We start from the raw sequence: 25,498 nt of genomic DNA, 5'->3' as shown, positions 1-25,498 counted from the left end.
ACGACCACAAATTCGAAATACTTTCCTATACAATATACATCACTTCGCAAGTTCGCGCTATTCGGAAAGTACGTAAAAATTCAAGACAGAAAAAAGTTCAAAACTCGAATGATTCTTTATAAGAAATATAAATAAATGCACCAACATTGTACATGTAGGTATTAAAATGAAAAAATATCAACAACTAGGAAAAAATCGAAACAGTCTTACACAAAAAATTTGAACACATTCTCAGCAAAATACATAAATTGAAACAGTATGCTGAACGACATTGAATTTTAGGAATTTTTATCCTCTTGTATAATTAATTTTTTGCCCTGGCAGGTGACACCAAAATTTTTAGATAAACTACTTCGATGCAATGCTTTGATGCTTTTGTTGGGTATCGTACTTGATGAAGGTAACTGCGAACATCCAGCTGTAAAAAATTCTTTCATTACTTTTTCAATTCTTCAGAATTAATAAAACTAGAATTAATTTTAGATTACCTTTATCTTTAGCATTGTTCTCCGAAATAGGCTGATTCTTATTAACATTAATTATGGCTTCTAGATTATCAGGTACAGGTTCTTCGGGAACATTTTTAGACTTATTTTTCAGAGATATGCAAACATCACGAAGCTTGATGTAACTTTTATTCAAGTATCTTAATCTTATTTCTTTATCTACGATAGTATTCTACGAAAACAAAAATCACATCAATTTAGACAGATATTTTAAAACAAAAAAATTCGTTGAAGTGAATAAAAATACTTACGTCTAATTGTAAAATCAATTTATCCAAATTCGAGCTATTTTCTCTCAACGTCACCGTTTTATTTAAAAAACAAACGAATAAGTAATGCATTTCGTTGGAAGATAACATTTTAAAACAATCAAACATAGAAGAATACGCCTACAAAAAAAAGATCAATTATAACAACCAGCTCATAATTTGAAAATTACGTTGAAAAAATCATCTCACCAAATGATTTTTTTCTTTGAACTTTTCAAGCTCAAATTCGGCCAAGAAATCGTTATTTTTCATCTCTATTGTTATATCGATGGCTTCGAGAACTTCTTGTAACATGATCAAATCTTCATTACTTTTACTCTCAAAATCGCACTACATGAAAAAAATAATATAAGTAGACAGCTCAGACACGTATCTTGAACATGTGAAAATTATGTATCTGCATAACTCACTCGTTTGGTATGACTAGTTATCTGATGACAAGATTGTATTAAAGGTGTCTTTAATTCCCTCACATATGCGATTTGTTCTTCCACAGGTAACGATAGAATTAAATGGCAGCTGCCTATTCCATTAGCACAACAGTGGCAGAAACGAGAATCGGACATATCGTTAAATTCCAAAAAAGCGTTATTCGTCATATTCATGGGAAGATTCTGAAATCAACAAAGAGTGTAAATACTATATTGCTTCAATAAATAAACGTAATGAAATTCGGAAAAGTAATGGATTCAAATTCAATTACCGGATGATACGTGAAAGGTCTTTGAGAAGTTGGATAAAAATACTGATTGGCTGAACAAACGATAAATTTCCATTAAAATCAATTTACAAAATGAGTACTCTGATTCTGAGTAAGATTTACTTACAGATATGATCACCGCATGAATTTTCAGAATCGAGGTTCATATTATTAAACCAACTGCTAACAAGAGATTCGGTGTACATTTTGAAATTTCTCGAATACGCGTCCAAATCATTATGCGATTCGGACTCGAAACCAGAACTGAGTAAATTCGGATCAGAATTTTCATCTGACGAGTCGTCTTCTCGTTCACTATTTATCTCTTCTATGCTAGCTTCAGAATAGACCTCCTCAGATGAGTATGATTTATGATCATCTCGACTACAGGCATTGTCTAAGAAAACCACAATCGTTAAAGATGAAAATTCGAAATAATAATCTGTATTCCAAAGATTGTATTTACCATCGATTGAATTTTCATCAGTGTCCGGATTTAAGTTGAATTTGGTGCTAGAGCAATGATCGAATTCCCGTTTGAAGCATAGCCATTGATCAATAATCTGCTGCTCTTCGAACGATACCAGTTTATACAGTTGTTGCAGCAAAGCTTCGGCCGAAGATACCAGTTTGATTAATTGAATATTTTCAAAATATGAGCTTTAACAAGCGAATAGAAAAAATGATAAGACACAATTCGAATCATTTTATGATTAAGAAAATTGAGAAATTCGGTAATACTCACTCGGAAGGTATTTCGTTCATGATGAGATAACACAGTTTTAATAATAAATCACATTATTTAAATGCAACAATTATTTATAGCGATTTATTTGAACTTTGATTTCGCGAATTATCAGATTCAGATTTGGAAAATTTCAGAATGTAAATAAAACAGTTTTCGTAAAGAAAGAAGGCGGTGCAGGGTTGGCCATACGCAACCAATAACATGTTGCTGGCAGATGACGTCAGCAATCAGCATCGAAATTAATTAAAATTTTTAATTTTCAAATAAAAAATGATATTTTTCTTCATTTTAAAAAAAATTTCTTTTTGAAGCAATAAAGGATGTATTCTTCCTGCTGGACTTGAGCTAAAAAATTTACCTTCAACTCCAAGCTTCAGCTCCATTGCTGAAGGGAATCGTAATGCAACATGAATTCAGAATTTGTGATTTGAAAAAAATAATGCCATGCAGTCATATAAAAATATTTTAATAAATTAATAAAACATAGACATCACAAAATTCAAAAAAGAATTATAAAAAAAATGATAGATAAAAATTAAATAAGCTAGAAAAATTAATACTTGATCAAAAAATTAACTTTATTGACTATTATTCGCATTATTTTATTGATAATCACAAATTAAACATTATAAGTTTTGAATCCTAATGAAAAAGTCTACATTCAAAAAAATGAAGCCCAAATTATTGTCCAGAATTTTCAACATTCCTTTTCATTTCATCGTTTCACAGAAACTGGTAACTTCGAAAAATAGAAGCACGGTTATGAAATATTTTCAAAATTTATAAACGTATAAAATTCTTAGAAAAATAAAACATAAATACGAATTGAAACACATAAATTTCTATCACAGGAAATGAGATCACAGATTTGTTTACGACATTTTTACTTAAACATCTACTGACTGTATTTTTCAATTTGATTTCATAGCTGTTATTCCATCTAAATGCTCCTCGTTTTGTGAATTTTTCAGATCTTTCTAGTCGTGTGGCTGCACTCTGAAAAATAATTTAAATGAATACGGTAGGTATTGGTAAACCTTGAAAATGTACGAATTTATGATTTAATAGCGACAAAAAAAATACCTGAAAGAGCATGTTTTTCTCATTAGGATCGTGAGAAAATAATCTGAAAACGGGGGAAGATCTCGTACTCGGATCATCGTCGCCAAATATCGAGTTCAGTAGAGTGAACGCCGATATAATTTCTTCTTCTCTTTCTTTCGATAGGTTTTTACGACTAATAACCTTGGGGAAAAAATAAAAAACATGTAACTTACTTATTCGCATCAGATTCGTTTATATTATAATATAATTAAATTAATCATTACTTGACCAAATGATCCCCAACTCAAGTAACATTCGTAAGCAGAAACATTTTCATAAGGACAAATAGGCATAAATTGATCAGTCGTTGCACCTAAATCGGTATTATTTTCTGTAAAACGAACAGAAACACAAGACGTTCAATTTTTGTTTCTTCCAAATTTACTTCAGTTAATAACTACTCGAACACTATCAACTTGTTCATTCGAACAATACTAACGGTAACGAGTAATTAAGCTAAATTACTCACGCAAATATTTTCCAAGGTTGTTATAATCTATGAATGCAACATCACCTCCACCTTCAGCGATACATCGTACGCCTAACGATTCTAATACTTCCGATCCTCCAGAAGGTTTAACTTCATCTGCACAAATTAAGAAAAACTATTACCTACTTACCTTCAAAATATCCACTTACCAATTAAAATCAAATTTCTAACTGACCGTCGGGAAAACAAGTAGGAAACGCATCTTCTGGTTTAGAATAAATGATACAAACATTGGAAAAGAAATTTCTAATCGATGCTTCACCGTTGCAATCGTCTTCTATTAAAGATTTCTCTTTTAAAGTCATCAGTACAGAGTTCCAACCTAAAAAAAAAAACGAGGCTCGTTTAAGCAAACGATAAAACTCGAATAGGTATTTTTATTCACAAGGGTATTATACCGAAACCGTTTTCTTCAGTAAAACAAGCTCGTTTGCCTTTCAAATCTTGTAAACTCTGCATTTTTGAACTACTCTTTACGACGGCGGCAGCATGACGTAAATTACCATAATCGTAATGAGTCTGATATAAAATAGTTTTCAGACTCTGTTTCCTGCGAATAAATTTTTTCTTGAATTTCTACCAATTTGCAGGTCAATTTCAATCAACATTTGAACAACTAACTCGTATGCTTGTTTGAGGTTTTCTACGCTGATGATCGTAACATCTGCGGCACCGCTGCTAACAGAGTTCAAGCAGTCATTCGATACAATGCACTGAAAACCTGGATCAATCGAGTAAACTTGAGCGACGTTAGCTAATACAGCGCATTTATGAAAGGTAGCATTATTCGGTACGCAAATAGTTATTGTTCTATCATCGCCGCTTCCTTTGCATTTTGGAATTTTTACAGATTGATAAAATCCTGGAACTGAAGAAATATACAATTATTTTTTAAATTTATATTCTCTTACGATTTCACCGCCTCGTAAAGCGACGCTTACTTTGTTGTAAATATTCTAATACTTCTATCGGTGAAATAACTTTCAAAGGCTGGAACGTCATATTGAATAAAACTCGCAACAAATACTGCCAAGTTTTAACATTGTAAATCTGATCGCTATCGTTTACCCAACTTATCAACTTGCCTACGTCAGCCGCAGTCACTCTGAACAAATAACATAGGTAGGTATAAGCGATCAAGTTTGCACAGACAAAGTAGGTACACAAGCCTACTATACAAATGAAATCACTATTAGATACTTGGAAACAAATTCGACGCGTACTTTCGGCTAACAATCGATGGCCATGGATGAGAAATCCATGCACAAGGGTTAGGATCATCTATAGCCTGTTTCGTCCCATCAGGGCATAGAAAGCTAACGTTATGGCAGTAAAGTCCTTCTTGAGCCTGCGTAAAAATAGCATTAGAAAATTAGAGATCCAGGACGATCGATTTGAACAGTCCATTCGTATAGAAAATTCACCTTAAACGATGATCTAAAATCTGCCAACCGTAACCAAGCTACATCTCCGTGACAATCGGTTAAACACAACGCTGGTCCTGTTCTACCCCAGTATAAATCTTTCTGAGAACATACACTCGGACTGTTGCATCTTTTACACAGGTCTCGGTACTTTAATTCTGTCAAAGTAAAATACTAAATTAGGTACAGAAAACGATTCAGAATAGCGAGAAAATGTTGTAGATCAGGTGGTTGGGGAGGGATAATTCTTCAAGTCACAGAAAGGGAATGCAAAGGAAAAGCTATAGGCAACTATTATAGCAGGCGAAAAAAATTTTAATCAAAAACTATCGTAAATAGCCATATAAATTAATACTTGAACACTGAACGTACTCAATTTAAAATCAATGGCTGGATCAGGAGACCATGGACCAGGTTTACAAGAAGGTCCAAAAAATTCACTCAACGATTTGATTCGATTTTCAAAAATGCTCAAATTCGGATTGCATTCTTCATGCACAACGGAATCTTCAAAAATCTACGAACACATTTCAAATAGGTAAGTTAAGTATGCTATACAGATGCATTAGTCTCAAACGGTAGTTCTTTAATCTGTATTCTATACAAATACACACGTAGGTACCTATTATTAATTATTTATACGCGTCATTTCATCATCGATAAATTATCGCTTTCAACTATACATTGATAATAATTTACATAATAAGAATAGGAAAAGTGGAAAAACCGTATTTACGATATTAAACCAGTTTTATAGTTTACCTACACTATAGCGATAATATAGTTAGTTAAATTTTGTTAGCACGTTGATACTCGTATACTTATTGTACTCATTCATTTTTTAAATTTTATTTTATACCTGCGAAAACATTTCGGACCAGTCATTATTCATCCAACCATTTTCGTCAAAACCAGGATGGCACAAACGTTTGCCTTGTAAATCTGCCAACGAGTTGATTTCTACATCGTTGGAAACCACGACGACCATTTCAAATTCGTACGGTTCTACAAAAAAAAAAAAAAAAAAAAAAAAATGAAAAAATGAAAAACATAATTAATACCAATTTTGAGAATTTAAAAAACAAAATATTTTAGCGAAATATTAATATACAAATACAAAATAGATACTAACGATCGCGTAAAAATCGAAATTCATTGATAACGACCAACTCATTAATGTCTTTTTTATTTTGAGTCGCGCTTATCAGCAAATCTTCAGCTTTAAATACTCCGAAATCAGCTTTACCCGCCATCAGTAATTCTAAACATCTTAATCTGAAAAATAAAACGAAAATAACTGTAAAAACTATCCGTCATAGAAGCATCGATAATGATCATTTAGAATAAGTACTTCGCTAAATTGTTCCTATAAATAAACCTCGCGATATTTCAAGATCGACAATTGATTTCACCCTGAGATGAAGTGGTTTGAATTGAAATTGCAAAGAATATGTCGACGCTTACTTACCTATCGACAGCGAAAACGCATTTGATTTTCTGATTAGTGTTCTTTTCCAAACCATTGCATTGCTTTTGTAAATTATCTTTACCGCTAGGATTCCGAGTAACGCATATGTTCACTGCAAATGAAAAATTAACGAGTGGTTATTAACATTCTGGTCAACTTATATGTACTAAGGAATTATACCTATAAAATGAATCGAGCGAAAAATACTCGTGGTGGACACGTCAAGTAACAGCGTAAAAATTCGCAGAAAGGTTTGTTTCGTTGCAACGAAATCATTTCCCATTTACATAAAAACTTACATTTTTACTGATAAGTATTAAGTAGTCAAGTGATGTACTCTTCATTCATTCAAGGTACAAATATGTACCTACCTACATAAATCTAAGCCACCAGGTATGAAATACATCGTCGAAAACATCAATGTGAAAGAAAAAACCCACATGAATCATGCAGGTAGGACTTATAGATAATGTACCTACCTGTAGTAGCCCACAAAGCAATAAATTTGCAGTAAAACCAATATTTCGCGTAAACGGCATGAAAACTTAGATTTAAATATTCAATCGACATTCTTCGGAGAAAGGAGAAATAATTAGATACCTAATTAAAAACCACCACCACCCCTCCATGTCCCACGTCCTCCTGAAGATTTCGATGAATTTGATTCCCAGTATTCCAAGAATCAAAGATGAACGCATAATTGGATTTTCTTGAAAAAAAAAACACAAAAAAAAACAATGAATTGAAACTATTTATGAAGAATAATTTATACAGAAGAATAGGGAAAACCAAAGATAAAACGGAAAAACTGGAAATTGAATGATGCCTATTTGCACGTATTTTCATTTCACTTGATAAGCGAGTCAACTTACGAAATAAAAATCTGCAAATGACAACCCTTGAACATCTATCAAAAAAATTCTCTAAAACGTTTACGTAATGACTTTGTTTTCTTATTGTTTATTATGTGAATGAAAGTTGTTCATCTTCGCGGAGGATTTGAGTTTGATTATCTTAAACATGAGTAATCTGGGTGTAAGTAATTTGCTCATCGTCGGAATTATCGATTTTTTTAAAGCGACAGATTTAGCTAGGTAGAGGTACCCATTTTATTTTATTTGAACGTCAACGACACAGATAAGAGTAGTTTTCAAAAATGTACCGCAATGTGTTTTGAATAACTCACACGTAAATTGCAAAGTAGTTAGGTAGGTAGGTACCTATAAGTTAAAACTGTTAAAAGTAGTCTACATAAAAATAGTTAGAAGAAATATTGTAAAAAAAAAAAGTTTTTAAATTTCAAATTTACATGAGAGCGTTAAAAGTAGGTGAACCACAAAACAAAGAATCCTTCCTCCCTCCGCCATGTTGCAACTGGCAAGCACAAGGATAAAACAGTAGGTATTTTTGTATCCTTATTTTTCTCAAAAAATCTGACACACTCCCAACCTTCGCCGTCCCTACCAAATTTTTTTTTTTTTTTTTAAATAAAATGTACTGTGAAATTAAGAACGAGATTTTAAAAAAAAAACTGTTTGTAAGAGACTATTGGAAAAATTACAGTCTCATCAGTGAATACTGTAATATTTTTACCGGTTAATGTGGTTACAAAGAATCACCCGCGAACAAAGACGTTATCATTTTTGCCTCATATGGCTCATATAAGTATATCTCAGGAAGTACAAAATACATACGACACAAAATGAGTCCATAATTTATGATAAAATGACTGATGATAAAAAAAACTGTGTAACGTTACCTTGATAATAACCCAGATCTTCATAATTTAATGAATATGATTGCTTGTACATGCATACGTTTACGTACATACGGTACATCTGTTATATTCTTCATTCAATTCCCTCTCGCTCATCGCTCGAGTGATCAAAATACGTATTTTCTTCCCACGATTTTTCCAATTTTTTTCTACCATAAGTTTTGAAAATTTTTCAATATTCTACTTCAATTTCTTCAAAAGAAAAAAAAATGTTGACAATAGTCTATTGTCAAACTGACAAAAAAAAACTGAGCAAGAAAATGATAAAAAAGTATGGAAATTATGTATGTAAAAATCCATGAAAATATTAATCATATTTTGTAGGAATATCACAAAAATTGCTATAGCCCACATGTAAAAAAAATATCCACAGAAGTTGAATATAATAAATTTCCAGAAATTTATACATATTTCGAAAACTTGCGGATACTTTTCAGAAAGTTTCTGGAAATTTAAATTTCTTCAAAATATGAGGTAGTCCCTTCTAATTTTGAAAAACTGTCAGTTTGAAAATGTCATTTATCAACTAAGTACTATACTTATAAATTTCCATTTATTAACAAAATTTTTTAAATTTTTTTTCATTTTAAACACTTTTATCAATATTTTCAAAAAATAAAACACCTTTTTTCACGATTTTCTCACAATTTACAACAATTTTTCCTCATAAATTGACATGGAAATTCAGAGATTCGAAAGTTACTAGAAAGGCTATATAGGTGGATAAGTATGGCGAATTTGCCCCCGAGATAGAGCTTCAGAGTTGATATTAGCATGGAAGGTGGGTACCCTTGAGCACCTTCCATGCAAATATCAACTCTGAAGCTCTCGGGGGCAAATTCGCCATACTTGTCCACCTATAGCCTTTCCGTCTTAAATTTCCAGAAACTTTCGCTAGAAAAGTTTCCTATCATTTCTAAAAAAAAGGGTAGAAAAAAACACAAAAAATTATAAGATGCCACCATCAATGTAAAGGATAAATTTTAAAATTGCACAAATTATCAGATAGGTACGAAAGTTGTTGTGAGAAATAAATGTTAAAAATATTATTATACGTAAAAAGTATTGGAAAATCACACTCACACACTGAAAAGTAAAACAATTCAAGTGAAATAACGTAAAAAATTGCTTTATCAAGTTGTTTTCAAAAACATTAATTTTACGAATGTGAAAAAATATAATTGTCAACTTAATCAAAAAACTATTTTTAAAAATGTAAAAATGCATAAAATGCTATTAACGTGTTGGGTTTGGAAAAAAAATGCTCAAAATATAATACCTAAATGGGTATTGATTATTTAAATTAAAATCCGTGAAAATATTTTTTTTTAAATTAGGTGTTATCACAAATCGCGTCATTTTGTAAGTGAAAAACTTTTAATTTCAAAAAAAAAAACAGTTTCAAAATTGTTATTGTATATTTTTACAAAATTATTTCCTTCAAGTTTTACTTCAAATTGCTTCTAGCCCAGCAATTACTAATTTAAAAAAAAATAATAATATAAGATTTGAATAATTACAAAATTTGCCCAATTCCGAAATCCAATTACCACCATCTGTACAAATACCTACTACCTACCTATATAACGATAAATTAAGTTAAGCCTTTGAATATTTAATTTGTTTCAGATAACGTAGGTAATACCCAGGTAAACTTCGACAATTTATTCGCAACTTATACGATATTTTGCGAGAAACTGTATCACTTTTAATTTCCGTTAAAATACGCCAAGCTAGGTATAAACTCCCTTGAAAACTTGGACTTGGTACGTCGTCGCACAAATTGCACGCAACACTTGACAATTATCATTATCGTAGCATTATATAATAATTTACACTTCGATTACTTCTCAGTATCCTAAGCCAGGCTACCTCAGTAAACCAATGAAAATATTTCCAGGCAACTTGCTCGTCATGTGCACACATAGGTACGTACATAGAAAACACAAAATCGTGAAATGTTCATAAACTATAGGTAGAGTAGAGTTTACTTTGGCGCGAAAAAAAAACACACCGCAGGGGTAGGTAAGGGTTCTACGTACATACATAACTTAAACACTCAACGTGTACTTTAGGTTTTTATTGATATAGCAAAAAAAAAAAAAAAACTTTGTAATTTCCAATCGAGTTGGAAAATTTACTCTGATTCGTCGTCCTTGAAAGCTCTTTTTTTATTATTATCGTTGCTGGATTTACCTACACCAATATATTTTACCTATGCACAAAAAGTTTTTCACCATTACACGATCGTCAACGAAGACCATACATTACTATACTTAGTAACCCTGAAACGTTTTATTGGTTAGTTTAATTGACGTCAATTAATAAACGAATGCATTATGCATGCACGTTTAACTGCATTTTAGTTACATATTAATCGATCTGTCGACAATACGAGCTAAAATATTCATTTATATTTCGTATACGAAATGTAGATATAGAGAGATGCTTTCAAATGCATCGAAATGGAATATGACAGCATCTCGTTCGTTTTGCAAAAACGACAACTCGGGTAACGGGTACATACAAAATGAGTAACATAGATCTAGGTACTTATAAGTACCTACTGCATATTATACACTTACAGTGCGTACATTGTATGCAAACCCCAAAGTGGGTTAAAAGTTGACCTATATCGAGGTACCAACCTATACAAAATTGGGCTCAGTTTTAGTCCAACATTATATAGAGAGGTGCTTCGTGTACGTAGCTATACATGTACATACGAATGCAAATATTTATGTTCCTCTAGGTCAGGTGAAATTCGACCGACGACGAAAAAAAAAACCACCAACACAAAGGGCATCGAGGGGGATGAGACCGAGGGTGAAGAGTTTGCAAATACCCACACTATAGCAATGACAACGTCAAACGTTAATTTAGTATAATTTTTTAAACCAACGATCCTGTCGTAGGGTATTAATTTTATAGAGTTGTAATTTTTTTTCCTCTTTTTATTTTGAAAATCAATAAAGCGTAGGTTTCGCATATTTTCATCTCGGTGTTTTGCACGGCCTATAGAGAGGGGAGGCACAGAGTATATAATTTTGGATCTAGCCCAAAATTGTGTATAAAAAATGGCCTATAGTGCTATAATATGTGTATTTGTATAGCATAGCTTTTTATGGTGAAATAAAATGCCTCTGGATGCGATATACTATTACGTAGAAGAAATTAAATACGATTTGATTCGAAATCATCAAAGTGTACCTAACTACCTATCCGATTGAAATTTCGCAAATTTATGTCACGTGGATTATGTACAAGACTAAATTCCAACACATACACATTGACATACCTCTTCGTAGATAAATTATATTTATATTGGATCGATAAATTTACTCAACAGCCAATAAAATACTTCACAGGTAGGTAAAGGTATTCATTGTATTGTAATTGATATCATCAAGTATGATAAGAATCTTGTTACGAATTATGGTAAGTACAACAAGTTCGGTGTAATCTCACAACACGTGGTGTATGTGTCAATAAACCATTTATGTCAATAAAATACTCGCGAAAAGGTAAGTATACCCACACCGAAGTACATTACATCCATGTACATACAATGTAAGTACGCAGTTATTTGTGTTTCAAAATGATGCGTGACTTTAAATGGACTTCCTTCTAGACCTAGACAAGTAGTGTACGGTTTACTACGGACGATATAAATCTCTCTGCACCCTTTCTCTTTGCGATTCTAGACGCGTGCCACAAGGTCGACCAACAATTTAACGAGTTATGTAACGAAAATACAACTAGACTATCAATTACCTGCGTAGAAAAACCACCAGCGAGATAATACAGGTAAAAATGATAATTTTATACGACATTCGGCTATAAAAATCAAGTTCACAGATGGAAAGAAATCGTGAGAGGAAAATTTAGGTAGAGGTGGGAAAGTGATAAGAAATGTTTTGAATGAAAATGTGTAAATGAACTTTTTCATGTACAAGATCGAATGAATTTGGAATCAACAATGACCTAGACCTTGAGGCTGCTTAGCTGATGAATGACGATGAATGAATATTGAGATTCAGACCATAATGTGCAAATATCTACTTACTAACTTTTTTTTTTGGATTCGACTCTGAAGAAGTGGGTTAGATAGTTCGCTTTAAAAAATAACTAAAATAAGTCAATCCAATATATTATTCAAACTCGGTGTCATCATATTAATAACAAAAAATATGCCACTCAATTTTCGAAATTAAAAAAAAAATTATCAAAATTTGGGCATCTTGTTATTCTTGGGGATAATGGGATCAAATTTGAAAATTTGTTTGCTGACAAGATAATACAATTTCAAATAATCTTGGAAAATTAAAAGATGGCTGGAGGGACAGCGACAATGAGAGGTAGTCATCGATGGAGGTAGTATGTATTCAAATCAGGGCATTCCAGCCAAATGGTCATTAGCTATTAGCTATCGCCTTGAGCTAAATTTTTTCATTGGCTATAGAATAAAGCTGGCTATTGGCTAGCAATTTTTCATTAGCTAGCGATTGGCTGGCTATATTGGCAAGTTTCGGCCAAAGTGAAATGACCCCTCAAAATCAAAAAGCTCGTAATGAAACCCACATCATGTTTTCAACATCTAAAACTTGTTCAGTAAAAATTATGGAAGCTGTACAAATAAATTATTCCAACAAATGAAAAATATCGCATTACAGAGCTCACTGAAGTATTTTAAGTAATTTGTTTGGATCATTTTTTATTTTTATTATACTTATCAAAAAAACAAAAAACATCAAAAAATTTTTGTTTTACTCAAAAAATGAAACTAGCCAACCCATTATCTGGTTGAATTTTCATTGGCTTAAAGCTAGCTATTGGCTGGCGACTCGTCGCATTAGCTGGCTATTACCTACTAGCTGAAATAGCATTAGCTAGCGCTGGCTGTTGGCTATTAGCTATTGGCTGGCATGAATGCCCTGATCCAAATAATAAACGAACATTCGAGTTCAATGCCCTCTAAAACCTAAAAACAGGATGGGTCACATTTTATTTTAAATTTTTTGGTGTTTCGACACCGTTCAAGAGTGTTGTGGAAGGGGTGGGGGGGGATAAAAACAGTAACATCGACAAAATGACTCTGTATCGGTACCTATACCATTTCAATTTTTAGGAGTTCAACAAAACGTCAAAATGAAAAAATAGGACTTTAACAGAACATATTATTCAAACAATACAAGACTTATACTTATTTCTGAAAAAGGAGGGAGTAAGTAATGTTATTGAAAAAATCATAAATGACAACTTTTCGTTTTTCTAATGTCTTTGGATATTCCAAGTTTATTTTTTCGGGGGGGGGGGGGGTCATATTTTTTACCATTCCAATTTTTTGTTGCAGAATGTTTTGCAAAGACTATAAAACTTCTGTGTTTGCTTTTGTTTTTGTTTTTTTAGAGAAGAGGATCCAACATTTTACATGTGAAGTTTTCGCGTTTAGATTGTTTTTGGATAGGCGCTTATTCCTATTTTCTAGAGAAGAGGGGGGGGGGTGTTGGCCAATACTTTTACCATTCAAAATTTTCGTTTTTCAAACTTGTAAACTTTTTAAAAGTACATATTTTTAATAAAATTTTCAATTACCCAATGTGTTTATTCTATTAAAAAAAATGCAAATTGATTGATTGAAAAATACTTTTGAAAAATTGAAGGGATAGCATTTTTGAAAAAGTTTCGATTTAGACCATCAAAACAACGTTTTTGTCATCTTTTTTCAACAGATGTATCCGAAAGAAATACAATCTTATTCTTCAAAAATTACTTACAGCAGGGGAAAAGAAAGTGTTTCTATTTTAAGGAACCGAGAGCTGAAAATTTCTAACATTTTTTGGTAATTTTCCGTTTTTGAAATGAGATTTTCTGAAAAATTGGCAAATTTTGAATTTTGCAATGAATTTTTTCAAAATTCTACATACCTACAGAGGGAGAATTTTTCTCTTTTTTTTTTGCCTAAACTTCTATAAATTGACCTTTTTTGACAAACATTGCAAAAACATCTGCAGTTTTTTTGGCCAAAATTCTGAAAATCCCAGCTTTTTGGGCTAAATTTTTAAAAATCTGTGATTCCGCAAAAATTGCAAAAAAAATCATTTAATCTATAGCCAAATTTGCAAAAAATATGGCTCTTTGCCAAAATTTTAAACAGTTTTGCTTTTTTTGTCAAAATTTTAAAAATCTTATTTTAAACTCATGTTTAAAACTGGATTGCCGAAATTAAGAGCATAAAAATGTATTTCTTAAAATTTTTGAATGGTAGGAACCTACCTTAAAACTTGATATATTTTTCATGAAAAATTGATTTTTTTTTCAAAGTTTAAAGTTCAATTTTTAACTTTTAAAATTTTAAATATTGACTAATTTTAATTTTTCACCAATAATTTTTAAAACTTCGTTCAAGATTTGTCTGAAATTCTCATAATACCTTCAATCTTCATAGGTAAGTAAAAAAGTCATTTCAAATCAATCATGGAATTTATCTTGAAACTTCGTTTAAACATCAAAAAAAAAAAAATTTTAAAATACTGCAGAAATCTACCTCAAGATCTTTCTAGAATGGTTTGATTTTTAATATTCATTCAGATTCGTAGAATTCACTACTCAAAAATCAAAAAAATGTTTCCATATTAGAAGAAAATGCATCCATAAAATTACCTACGTTTCCAAAACCGTACAGGAAATTTCAAAATTCAAAACAAAATCCTTCTGTTCGTAAAACTGTCCGAATATGATCAAAAAATTTCCTTTAAAAACCAAAAGCTATGGATTGAAAGAGTATGAAAAAATATCCCACCTTATCACTTATCAGCAACCAAAAATTTCGAGTGCTCAAATCCAGTTTATTTCGCGAATTTTTGAAGAAAAAGTCTTCAAGAGACAACACCTTCCACCAATTTGACAACATATTATTTATTGTCTTCACTTCTAACGACAGTCTTTGCCAAAAAAAATTGGAAAATTTACAGTATGCCACATAGGTATCGTCCAAATAGGTACACAATAGCATTTTAAAGCAATGCATCCTGCAGTTCTCTCGCCAATTAAATGCATAAAAAAAACTTCTGGCAACGATTCTGTTGTATTGAAGACTTGAAGTCTCAGCATAGTGACAGTAGATAGCATTTCTATGTTATTAAACTAGGTGCAATTATGCAACGAAAATCAGCATACAAGTATTTCAGGTGATAATTTCGAACACTTATATTCAATCTGTCATATTCATCGCAAAATTAATGTCTTTGGCTTATTGCCAATCGTAGACCAAGGTCAACGAATATCCATCGAGTTTTTTCGTTTTCATGCGTTTAGAGCCGCATTGAATCTGACTCACAAAATTGTACCGTACACAGAACACAAGTGTGAAGTGTGAACATATTTTTCAGATATAATACTCGTATCTTCGCACATTTACGGCACTGTGATCAAATCAAATTGTATACAATATCAATTTGACCTTTAAATCCCTCGTTATCAGTTTACCTATACTAGGTATGCTATAAATGTTTACGAAACTGATATTTTAGGAATACACTGATAGGTTTTTAGGCACGTAAACATAAATGGATAGGGAAAAAAACGATGAATATAGATTACAGAAGCACTTATAGCTACTTTTTTCTTCCAGAAATCAGTTCAAAATTTTCTATTCTGTCTCTAAAAGTAATTTTAAACCAACCTAAAGCAAATATGCCTATCATTTGATTGAACCAAACCATTACTAGGCTTATTTTTTGAATTAAATTATCATTTTTTTAGAAATTCATAAATTTATCCAATAGGTAGGTAGGTACTTGACTAAAAACTTTAGATAGGTAACTTCTTCAATACAGAAGAAAACAAGTTGATATAACAATTCCTATGAAACTTTCAAAGCTTCACAACCCCTCCAATATAGCATCTAAGCAAAAAATACTCTCGATGATGAAATTTCAAACTGAAATCCAATAAGACTACACGCTGGTTCAAAGAAATTTCAATTTCATCCAAATGATTCTAAGATGCTTGTCAGAAATTAATAGGTAACAAATTCTTCAGGTACTTACAAGTCCCCCAATCGGAAGTAATATCACACAAAGCATTCGACCACAGCAAACAAAACACAGCCAAACGCGTAAAAAGATCCATAGTCACCATGTCACCAACCCTTAAAATAAAAATTAAAATACGAAAATTGATCGACACCAACACAATACGATCCTGCGTAGAACTACATCGCGCACCGGGCGTATAAATCGAACTGACGAGCAAACCAGTTTGATAATGGTTCCAACAAGTTATTCGTAAATACTCGTCTCGTCGTAAACTTAAAAATAAATCCCTACGATTGAAACCGAAACTTGACCGAGTGGCAAGTAACGAAAATCTACTACCCGAAATTATCTAATAATGGTATAAAAATAAATAGGTTTAACAAACAAAATCAAGTAACTGATCTCGCCAATAATGTACTGAAATAATTATTCGTCATTCGACTCGCCGTCTCATCCGAACATTTTTTTCGTTCGGTTTATGAAAAAATTAACGGAAGTTTTTATTGTTTCGACAATGTATTATCGTACAAAACACGTATTTATCACCGCCGACTCGTATTGCAGCGGAAATTAATTATCTTGTTGATAAGAAGACAGCAAAGTTATAATAAGTAAATCGTATAAAAAATGGCAACAAGAAGGCATCTGTTTAATCGAATAATAAAAACAGAAGCGAAATACATAGTTACCTATCACAACGAGAAAACGCTCGATTAAAATTTAAATTAAATTAAAACCGCAAAAGTGTGCAGAAATAGTAGTGTAAACCAGAAATTCGTCTATTCGCGAGAAAAAAAAATATCGTCGTTGCATCAACAACAACGATGAATTTGTATAATTGATTTGGCAACGTTGTAGTTAATTTCTTTTTAATGATCGAAATTTAATAAACCAAATTAAATACACCGAAACGCAGAAATATATTTTTTATATTTACTAAATTAACTATGCCATATTTACTATAGACAATTTAATTTCACGTCGCATAATCATACACATTAAGTACGTACGAATACACGAATATTATAAGGATAAATAAATGGCATAATTTGTAAATCCTATCCCATTAATGGATGCAAAAAAATTATTTAAACGACTATAATTCATTTTAGGTCATTACACACGAATTAAAATGAAAAATTCGCCAACTTCGTTCGTTTTTTTGGTACACAAATATTTTTTATCGTGTTTTGCTCATAATCATAAGGGGAAAAAATTACGGACAACGATGCAGTACATAGGAATTTATAGAAACACCCACGTCACGATGCCAGAAGTAATCTACATTGTAGTAATGGCGCATCCCAAATTACCGGAAATTTTCTACGAATATTTTCTGATAAAAAAATATTGCATTACCAGCATCGGAAACACATTTTCATTTTAAAAACTTCTTCTCAATGAATACTGAAAAATTCGAATCCTTTTTGTACTACGAAATATGAATTTTAATGAACCACTTTTTCAGACATGAAAAATAAAAGCGATTACAAAACAGTTTGTTTAAAATGAAATTTCCGAAACAATTAAACGAAAATAATTCTGAAACAATGTTTTAGAAGGTTTCAGATATTTACCAACCTAATTTTCGGAACTTTCGAGAAATTTGGCACGAATTCGACTTTTTTTCAATATTTAGAATCGTGTACCTATTACGTTTTAATTTTTTAAAATAGGTTTTAAAAATTTGTATTTTGCCAAATGATGATTCTTTTTCAATTTTCAACAAAATTATTTTTCATATTTTTTTCTAAATGGAGTATTAATGATAAATGATTACTGAAAAAACCAAACGTTGGTTTTCCTCCATTTTTAGTAGTTTTTGTTTTCAAACTCAAAAAAGTTTTTAATGAGAAATAAAGTCAAAAAGAAGATCATCAGACTACACTTGAAATATTTTTTTTTTTTTTTTTTAAGTAATAGAAAACTTTGCTTTATTTACAGCGTAAAAGCGTAAAAAAAAATGTAATTACGATTCTTTCTCCCTTCAGAGAAAATCTTGTTTTACAATAATAATTACTTCCATCTTTTTTCTGTTTCCTAGAAAAACTACGTTTTTACGACTCAAGCGTTATGAGAAGGGGCCAGGGGCTCGCATCGTCTTTTTAGATCAACAGGTTCTTGATTATTATTCGAGTAAAAGTCGATTAAATTTTATTCAATACCTACCTACCTACCTAATATTTATTCAACCAGTTCACGAAACACTATTCACGAACAGGAAAAGTTGCCTACTTTGCGACTTTCAGGAGAATACAGATATTTATATCTCCATAAATTTGTGAAAAAATAAAATACTCCAATAGAAAAATATGTACGAGTAGACTGTTCATAACCAGATCGAAAACTCAAAGGTCAAAAAGAGTGCGAACCTGCAACCTACCCCATACACGAGGCACGAATGGTCAACTTGACATGAATCTAATAACTTGGAGACATTTCTAAATGAAAATGCTGCCGTAATGCTTCGAAACAAAAAAAAAAATGAAAAATGTTTCTAATAAACTTGTCTATCTGAAAAATTAATAGGGCTGCAAATTAATTATCGTGTCAAACGGTCAATTTTTATACATTATGTCATACAGTCAGTCTATCTCCTGCCAACACAATGGTAAGCGTGTGTATATTATGAAGTAGTAAAGCAACCATAATACGAGTATTAATAATGGCAAAATACCAAAATACTGCGAATTCCTTCATTGCGGGACATTCCATTGGAGAAAAATAAAAATATTTAATTCCAACCCGTTCACCTAATTTGATAATTATTTTTACAGCTAAAAAAAACACCTATGATACAACGATACTTTAACACAACGTTATTTGATAAGATAAAATGAAACCAGACAGAGAAACAATTCATTTAAAATTCGCCAAACTGAACGATTAGGTACCTAAAAATTGCATTTCATCGTCAACCGGTATTTTCCAACTCGTGGCATTAATATAAATTTTACATTTTGAATCCACAAAAACTTACGAGAATTATTCCATTTCAAAATGTCCTATTTCCAAACATGTAAGCAATAACTTTATTATTCACATTTCATTTAACAAGAACGTTTTTATACATCAAAATAAATAAATGAATAAATAAATAAAATATGCAAATGAAGATGAAGAAGAAATAAAAGAAATAAGAATACATAATATTCAAAACACTTTCAATCATAAACCCCATCTTATCAAGATTTAGGATTGGACCTAGATAAAATTATGGTACCTATCTTATTGCTTGTTAGTGCAACTGCAATGAATGAAATGGGCTGTCAAAAAATTGGTTAGGTTAGAATATTTTTCATTGAACAAGAAGCTTCCCTCTTCTTTACATTCAGATTCAAGTTCAACTAGGTTCAACAATGTAGTATTATAATTATGGTTATCTCTTCTACGAAGAACTTGTGCTTCGTACTCATAATCAAGTAATTAATACTATAATAATAATATACGAGATAAACTCTCATCTATCATCAACAAAACCTGCAATGTAAGTATCAAGCTAATTTGTACTTGATAGGTTTATTGCATTCAAACAATTGAAAATCTGCTTATCAATCAAAAACGCCAAAGATGCATTATCAGCAGTTTAGCTACATTCAATCTCTTTTCAAAATGGCAACATTGCAATCGCTAAAGTTTCGCGCTTCGCGAGTTCGCGCAACATTGCGAATGCTAAGATGAAGGTGAGATAGGTAACGCAAAACCAGTACACAAAATGTTATCTCTCATTAAAATTATACCATAAAAACTCGGAATAAAACACTTTGGTTTTTATTAGTCGTATTTAAGTAGTCAAATGTGGTACATGTACGGACGAAGCACTCGTAATTCAATTACACACAATACACGTGTATGTAACACCTTTGCCCATTCAAGTACATACATACACAATCGCAAGATCGAACTTACAAACACATCGTATCGTCGCGGACTACACAGGACAGCGAAGAAGTGTAAGTGTAAGCGCATGTTTTTTAGTACCTAAGAGCTAAGAATTGAAAATATTGAACAGTTCGTTACACCCTTCAGTCTATTACTTGTAGAAAATAGGTCAGTGTTAGAAGTTGCGCCGATTATCCCTTGCAGATGTTGTGGTTTAAAGTACGTTGAAACGATGAAGCGATTTTTCCTTACAGTACAGTTTTTTTCCTAGTTGGTTGCAGTTTTTACAACCGTCATGTTTCATTTATTCGTGTTTTATTGTTACGATTCTGGCATTATGCGGCGCTCTAAGTGGTAATTAAGTTCGCTAACGATTGTGTTTATTTCTGCGTGTGTGTAGTTTAATATCTCGGCGAATACAGTTTCGTATTTTGGTCAACGAATCAGCTCGATATAATACTCAATGAAGGAGATGAAAATCAATTCCCAACAATTCAGGTCGACGAAACCGAACTCGATGTTATTTTAAGGTAGGCATTTTCAAAATAATATTTTGCCAAAATCTATTATACACGATGTAAGATACCTACCTACCCTTCTGGTAGAGAAAAAACACGAATAAATCGTAACGCCAGAGGTCTGACTGATAACATGTTATCAGACACGGTCGAATGTGCTATTAATATAATAATTATGAAACACTTCGTACGAGTATAATTAATTGATGTTTCTCATCTAATATTAATATGTGTTTGATTCCAGACCATTAGTCGAACAAAAAAATCACTCAAGATGAGGGACGATTTACTACTCATCAAGGGTCATTTCTTTTTCCTATTCGCCGGTAAGTTGTGATACAGATAACACAACACAGTACCGTTCACGGCGTTCACTAATTAAATATGTTATTATTAAACCACTTGTTTTGCGATTCAGCTTTAGGACCGATATTACCGTTTATCAGCGTGATCGGTAAACAATTAGGCATATCTGAGGTAGCGATGGGAACCATTTACGCTGTAATTCCGTTACTGTATTTTATCACGAAGCCGGTGTACGGATTTATCATAGATTACTTCGTCAGACAGCGTACTTTTATATTCACGTTGACGGTGGCTTTGATGGGTGTATTCTACTTACTGATTTACTTCGTTCCTCACACTCCGTTACAGAAGAACACTCCAACCAGCAATACCACCAATATATCCTGCACATCAGTATTATTCTGTGATTTACATGTAGGAATCGTTCAAAAATAATCCGCAGCTTACGTATGGTACCCAATACCTATCGTTTGAAAAATGTATTTTTTAATTTTTTTAATGTGTTCGCAGAAACAAGATTACCCTAATTGGACGGTGAATCAGATCTGCAGTTTAACATGTAAGAATGGCGCCATACAAGAGACTGATGTCGAACTAAGGCTGTCACCAGAACTGTGTAATAACACGGCTCATGATATAAATTTAAATACTCGATGCAATGTTACCGAAACGGATTGCGACGTCGATTGTAAATACTTGAGTCCGGTATCGTTCGTACCGTTGGAAACACTCTATCGAACATCTTCGTTTTGGATTTTTGTACTTTTAATGGCCCTAGGATCCATCGGATTCAATATAGTGAACACCGCCAGCGATGCTATTTGCTTTAACGCCTTAGGTAAAACACATCTCTGTTCATAAAATTCATATTTTCGGTATAAGTATCTGTGAATTTCTCAATTTGTTCAATGATTTAATCAAAGGAGACGGAAATGAAATGAAATACGGTAGTCAACGTATGTGGGGAACGGTAGGATACGGTATTACCGCTTTTCTGGCTGGCTACTACATCGATCATTTATCCAAGGGATTGACAGTGAAAAATAACACGCCAGCGTTCGTTTTGTTGATGTTTTTCATCTCGCTTGATATCATTGTATGCTCAAGACTTAAAGTACGTCTCTATTTCTTTTACTCAATATAACGCACCATACCTATCTATCTGCCTGCCTATCTACCTAGTACCTACCTACCTATAATTTTTCAAAAATGCACTAGAGCACTAACCGTTTTGTTTTGTTATTACTAGTTCGCGCCGATACCGAATTCCCATCGAATTGTCAGAGAAGCCTGTCAAGTTTTAAGGAAACCGCATGTCATGATCTTCGTATTTTTCTCGCTCATCATAGGACTTTGCGACGGATTCTTGGTCTATTATTTATTCTGGTAAAAATAAACAAAAATATAAATTAATTATTATGGTATAGATAATAGATAATATAACATCTCCATTTTAATTAAGTAGGTAGTTTATTTGTCGTCTTTATGCCTGAAATGTAGAACAAACGAATTCAATAACAATTTTATAACTATGATCACAGAAACGTTAATTTATTTGTTTAAAAATTTCGAAACGATCAACACTAGAATCTCATGATTTAATGCAATACCACTTCAAGAAATATGATATCTAATATTCCACATTTCTTATCGAATAATAAAACAATTAATGCAACTGCAATGCAATTTTATCAGATGAAATATCATTTTACACTCGGTTAATATTTAAATTTAATCGTATAATAATAATTATTCACATCTTATCGCAAATTTTCCTTCAGAAAATAAACTCAAAAATATTTTTTTTTAAATTATCGATTGAAAATCATTTTGGTAAAATAAATTAATTTATCGTTTTAAATTAAAAATAATGCAGGTACAAAAAAGTAGTAAAAAATCATTCTTAAAAAAATAAAAAAAAAATTAATATAATGAAAAATATGTCATTTTAAATCCCTTCCGAAATCAGTTTGACGACCATCGTTCACTTTTTTTCAATAAAATTGTTGTAATTTAGGTGAGTCTTTTGTTAGATAGAACTAGGTATGAAACGTTTATCATAAATTTATTTTATTTTATTTTGCTCAGATAAAATTTCGCAGATCTTGAAAAATGAAAAATTGGCATAAAATTTCAAAAAAAAAATCTGAAAACACTTGTTGAAAATTTTTCTTTTTTTTCGAACCGTAGAAGAAAATTCAACGACTTTTTAAAGACCTTTTCTCCTCTTCTTCCCTCCCCTCCCCATATCTTGAGAAAAATTTCTGAACATCGAGTTGAGATTATTCAACCATCATGTCTCAATTTCACAGCGCACAATCCCTCTCTCTTCACCGCTCCTCATTCTCCTCTCCTCACCACCAAATCCTCAGATTACATTATGCCACTGCTCGTTGATGAGCATACGAAGAACTTGGAAGGGAAGGGGGTTAATTTTTTTCATACATAAAGGATCTTGATTTTTTATTTTTCCAAAACATTCATTTTCTGTGGTAAAAAATTGAAGTTCTTAGCACAATTTTTCAATTATACCCTCTGAAAAAAATCATTGGGAAAATTCTCAAAAGGCACACACTTTTCACTCTCTAGGTAGGTACGCAATTTCTTTTTACACCTTTGGTTTGAATGGTTTGATGCCTACTGTAGATATAAATTAATTTAAATTTTCAATACGAAGAGGATTATCGAAATACATTTAATGTATCACGATATCGTTTGAAAAAGTCATTCAACCTTCTCGTGAGATCCTCGAAATCATTAGACCATACTTAAAAAAAAAAAAAAAAAGATTGAAATAACATAACCTTAACGAAAAAAAATTACTCGGTAACTTTTCCTCTCCATATTTTCAGTACTTTTTTCCTATTCTAAAAATTCGACAAATTTCAAAACCCCTGCTAATTTTTACTTTCAGGTACATGGAAACAGTCGCGAACGAAAGCGGCTATTACAATAAAATCCGTCTAATAGAAGGTCTCACCGTACTAGTCCAGTCTTTCGGAGGAGAACTATTAATGTTTCCATTATCTGGTAATTATTTGAATTTTTACTAAAATTAAAGGTTAGTAGTCGGTTGCAGCAAAAACGACCGCAATTGCTCACGATAACGTTTTAAAACACCCGTTATTTTTATGGCGCAGGAAAAATTATTAAAAAAATTGGTTACGGTAATTCATTGACGATGTGTTTCCTGTTCTTCGCGGTGCGATTTCTCGCCCTATCATTCATTCCAAATCCTTGGTGGACACTGCCTATCGAAATGGTGTTATTCGGAGTCACGTATGCTTTCTCGTACTGTACCATTGTCGCCTACGTTAGCACAATAAGCTCGACTAAGATACGAGGCACGATGCAGGGCATTGTTTCTGGGTGTTACGATGGAATAGGTGAGATAATCGACTAGGAATTTATCGTTTTCACCGAATTAATACGAAAGGTAAACTCATTTGTACGGATTAATTTTCAGGATACGCTTTGGGAAGTCTTCTAGGCGGAGTATTGATAACGCTATACGAGATGAGAGTGACGTTCAGAATTTTCGGCGCTATTGCTTTAGCGACAGCGATCATTCATTATATTCTATACATGGTGTATCTTCGTAAAAAAATATGCACGAGTATGTATCCCTATATAGATAACCGCGTAATCAAATCAATAATTTCCTTTGCTAACCTTTTCTGTCTGTAACGTATAGATAAAGAAGTTGTATACATCGTGCCAGAAGAATCTTCCAAGCCGGTATCTCCAGATAACGACGACGATTAAGCGATCAGCCGATTCGCGAATCTGAAAAATAAAAACTGAATTATAGTTTCAAGGAGAAGGAAGCTCTGCTTTCTTGAAATCATTATGTATTCTGTCTCTCTTCTTGGATCACAGTTTGCTATGCATTTTTGCCCTAGATTGTAATTTTTACTTCTATAATTTGGAATTGTGATAATGCGCGTAATTAAGCGATATTTAGGCTACCCTTTTTTTATTTTCTACTTACGTAAGTTGAATAGTTAGGAGGTCTTTTACAGACTGTTAGACTCATTATCGTTACATATTCCTTTTTCCTTAGTTACCATTCGCGTTGTATGTTTTTATTTAAAATGTATTTTTATAACTTTCATTTTTATTTTGTTAGCATTTCCTATTGTTAATCTACCCAGAAATCAAAATACTTTATATTTTTTCAATTTGATGGAAAAAACGACGAGAAAATAGCTCGTAATAAAAATTTACGCGATAATGAAATTTTTTCACATTTGGTGGCCTGAAATGC

The 25,498-nt window shown here is 32.0% G+C and overlaps 3 protein-coding genes across 7 annotated transcripts; 1 reads left to right on the top strand and 2 right to left on the bottom strand.

Annotated features, from left to right (window-relative positions):
- Positions 1-96: 96 nt before the first annotated feature.
- On the bottom strand, positions 97-2,396 carry LOC135844788 (uncharacterized). Its single transcript, XM_065363143.1, has 9 exons — positions 2,221-2,396; positions 1,942-2,135; positions 1,603-1,872; positions 1,479-1,528; positions 1,186-1,389; positions 965-1,105; positions 758-895; positions 489-678; positions 97-418 (listed from the first exon to the last, which is right to left on the bottom strand). The coding sequence occupies exons 1-9, from the start codon at positions 2,238-2,240 to the stop codon at positions 279-281; spliced, it is 1,347 nt and encodes a 448-aa protein (XP_065219215.1). The 5' UTR covers positions 2,241-2,396; the 3' UTR covers positions 97-278.
- A 274-nt stretch (positions 2,397-2,670) lies between these two features.
- Positions 2,671-22,589, bottom strand: LOC135844782 (transferrin-like). Of its 3 annotated transcripts, none has more exons than XM_065363131.1 (15): positions 22,459-22,589; positions 6,710-6,821; positions 6,374-6,516; positions 6,101-6,246; positions 5,614-5,758; positions 5,242-5,399; positions 5,041-5,165; positions 4,759-4,922; positions 4,439-4,685; positions 4,216-4,367; positions 3,993-4,139; positions 3,797-3,913; positions 3,552-3,658; positions 3,307-3,468; positions 2,671-3,219 (listed from the first exon to the last, which is right to left on the bottom strand). In XM_065363131.1, the coding sequence occupies exons 1-15, from the start codon at positions 22,502-22,504 to the stop codon at positions 3,004-3,006; spliced, it is 2,187 nt and encodes a 728-aa protein (XP_065219203.1). In that variant the 5' UTR covers positions 22,505-22,589; the 3' UTR covers positions 2,671-3,003. The 3 variants fall into 3 exon arrangements, with proteins under 3 accessions (XP_065219203.1, XP_065219202.1, XP_065219201.1); XM_065363130.1 differs by lacking the exon at positions 22,459-22,589 and adding an exon at positions 16,538-16,951; XM_065363129.1 differs by lacking the exon at positions 22,459-22,589 and adding an exon at positions 6,890-7,007.
- On the top strand, positions 20,203-25,345 carry LOC135844787 (major facilitator superfamily domain-containing protein 6-like). 3 transcript variants are annotated; one of them, XM_065363140.1, is made up of 11 exons: positions 20,203-20,478; positions 20,808-20,937; positions 21,170-21,251; positions 21,344-21,645; positions 21,742-22,069; positions 22,155-22,345; positions 22,481-22,617; positions 24,146-24,261; positions 24,372-24,617; positions 24,698-24,847; positions 24,926-25,345. In XM_065363140.1, exons 3-11 carry the CDS (start codon positions 21,200-21,202, stop codon positions 24,994-24,996), a joined length of 1,593 nt encoding a protein of 530 aa, XP_065219212.1. In that variant the 5' UTR covers positions 20,203-20,478; positions 20,808-20,937; positions 21,170-21,199; the 3' UTR covers positions 24,997-25,345. The 3 variants fall into 3 exon arrangements, with proteins under 3 accessions (XP_065219212.1, XP_065219214.1, XP_065219213.1); XM_065363142.1 differs by having other exon boundaries at positions 20,203-20,484; XM_065363141.1 differs by lacking the exon at positions 20,203-20,478 and adding an exon at positions 20,491-20,626.
- Positions 25,346-25,498: the final 153 nt, after the last annotated feature.

The sequence above is a fragment of the Planococcus citri genome, chromosome 4 (genome assembly GCF_950023065.1).
Source record: "Planococcus citri chromosome 4, ihPlaCitr1.1, whole genome shotgun sequence".
NCBI classification, from domain to species: domain Eukaryota; kingdom Metazoa; phylum Arthropoda; class Insecta; order Hemiptera; family Pseudococcidae; genus Planococcus; species Planococcus citri.
This window is presented reverse-complemented; position numbering and strand designations above follow the sequence as displayed.

Excerpts from the sequence above, each read along its gene's own strand:
- LOC135844788 (XM_065363143.1), bottom strand. The coding sequence starts at position 2,240 with ATGAACGAAATACCTTCCGA. Across the intron at positions 1,390-1,478 it reads GACCTTTCACGTATCATCCG|AATCTTCCCATGAATATGAC; the intron begins GTAATTGAATTT and ends TGTTGATTTCAG. Across the intron at positions 896-964 it reads TCAAAGAAAAAAATCATTTG|GCGTATTCTTCTATGTTTGA; the intron begins GTGAGATGATTT and ends TTTTTTTTGTAG.
- LOC135844782 (XM_065363129.1), bottom strand. The coding sequence starts at position 6,992 with ATGGGAAATGATTTCGTTGCAACGAAACAAACCTTTCTGCGAATTTTT. Across the intron at positions 6,822-6,889 it reads TCGCTCGATTCATTTTATAG|TGAACATATGCGTTACTCGG; the intron begins GTATAATTCCTT and ends TTTCATTTGCAG. Across the intron at positions 3,659-3,796 it reads CAACCTTGGAAAATATTTGC|AAAATAATACCGATTTAGGT; the intron begins GTGAGTAATTTA and ends TTCGTTTTACAG.
- LOC135844787 (XM_065363140.1), top strand. The coding sequence starts at position 21,200 with ATGAGGGACGATTTACTACTCATCAAGGGTCATTTCTTTTTCCTATTC. Across the intron at positions 22,346-22,480 it reads TTGTATGCTCAAGACTTAAA|TTCGCGCCGATACCGAATTC; the intron begins GTACGTCTCTAT and ends TGTTATTACTAG. Across the intron at positions 24,262-24,371 it reads ATTAATGTTTCCATTATCTG|GAAAAATTATTAAAAAAATT; the intron begins GTAATTATTTGA and ends TTTATGGCGCAG.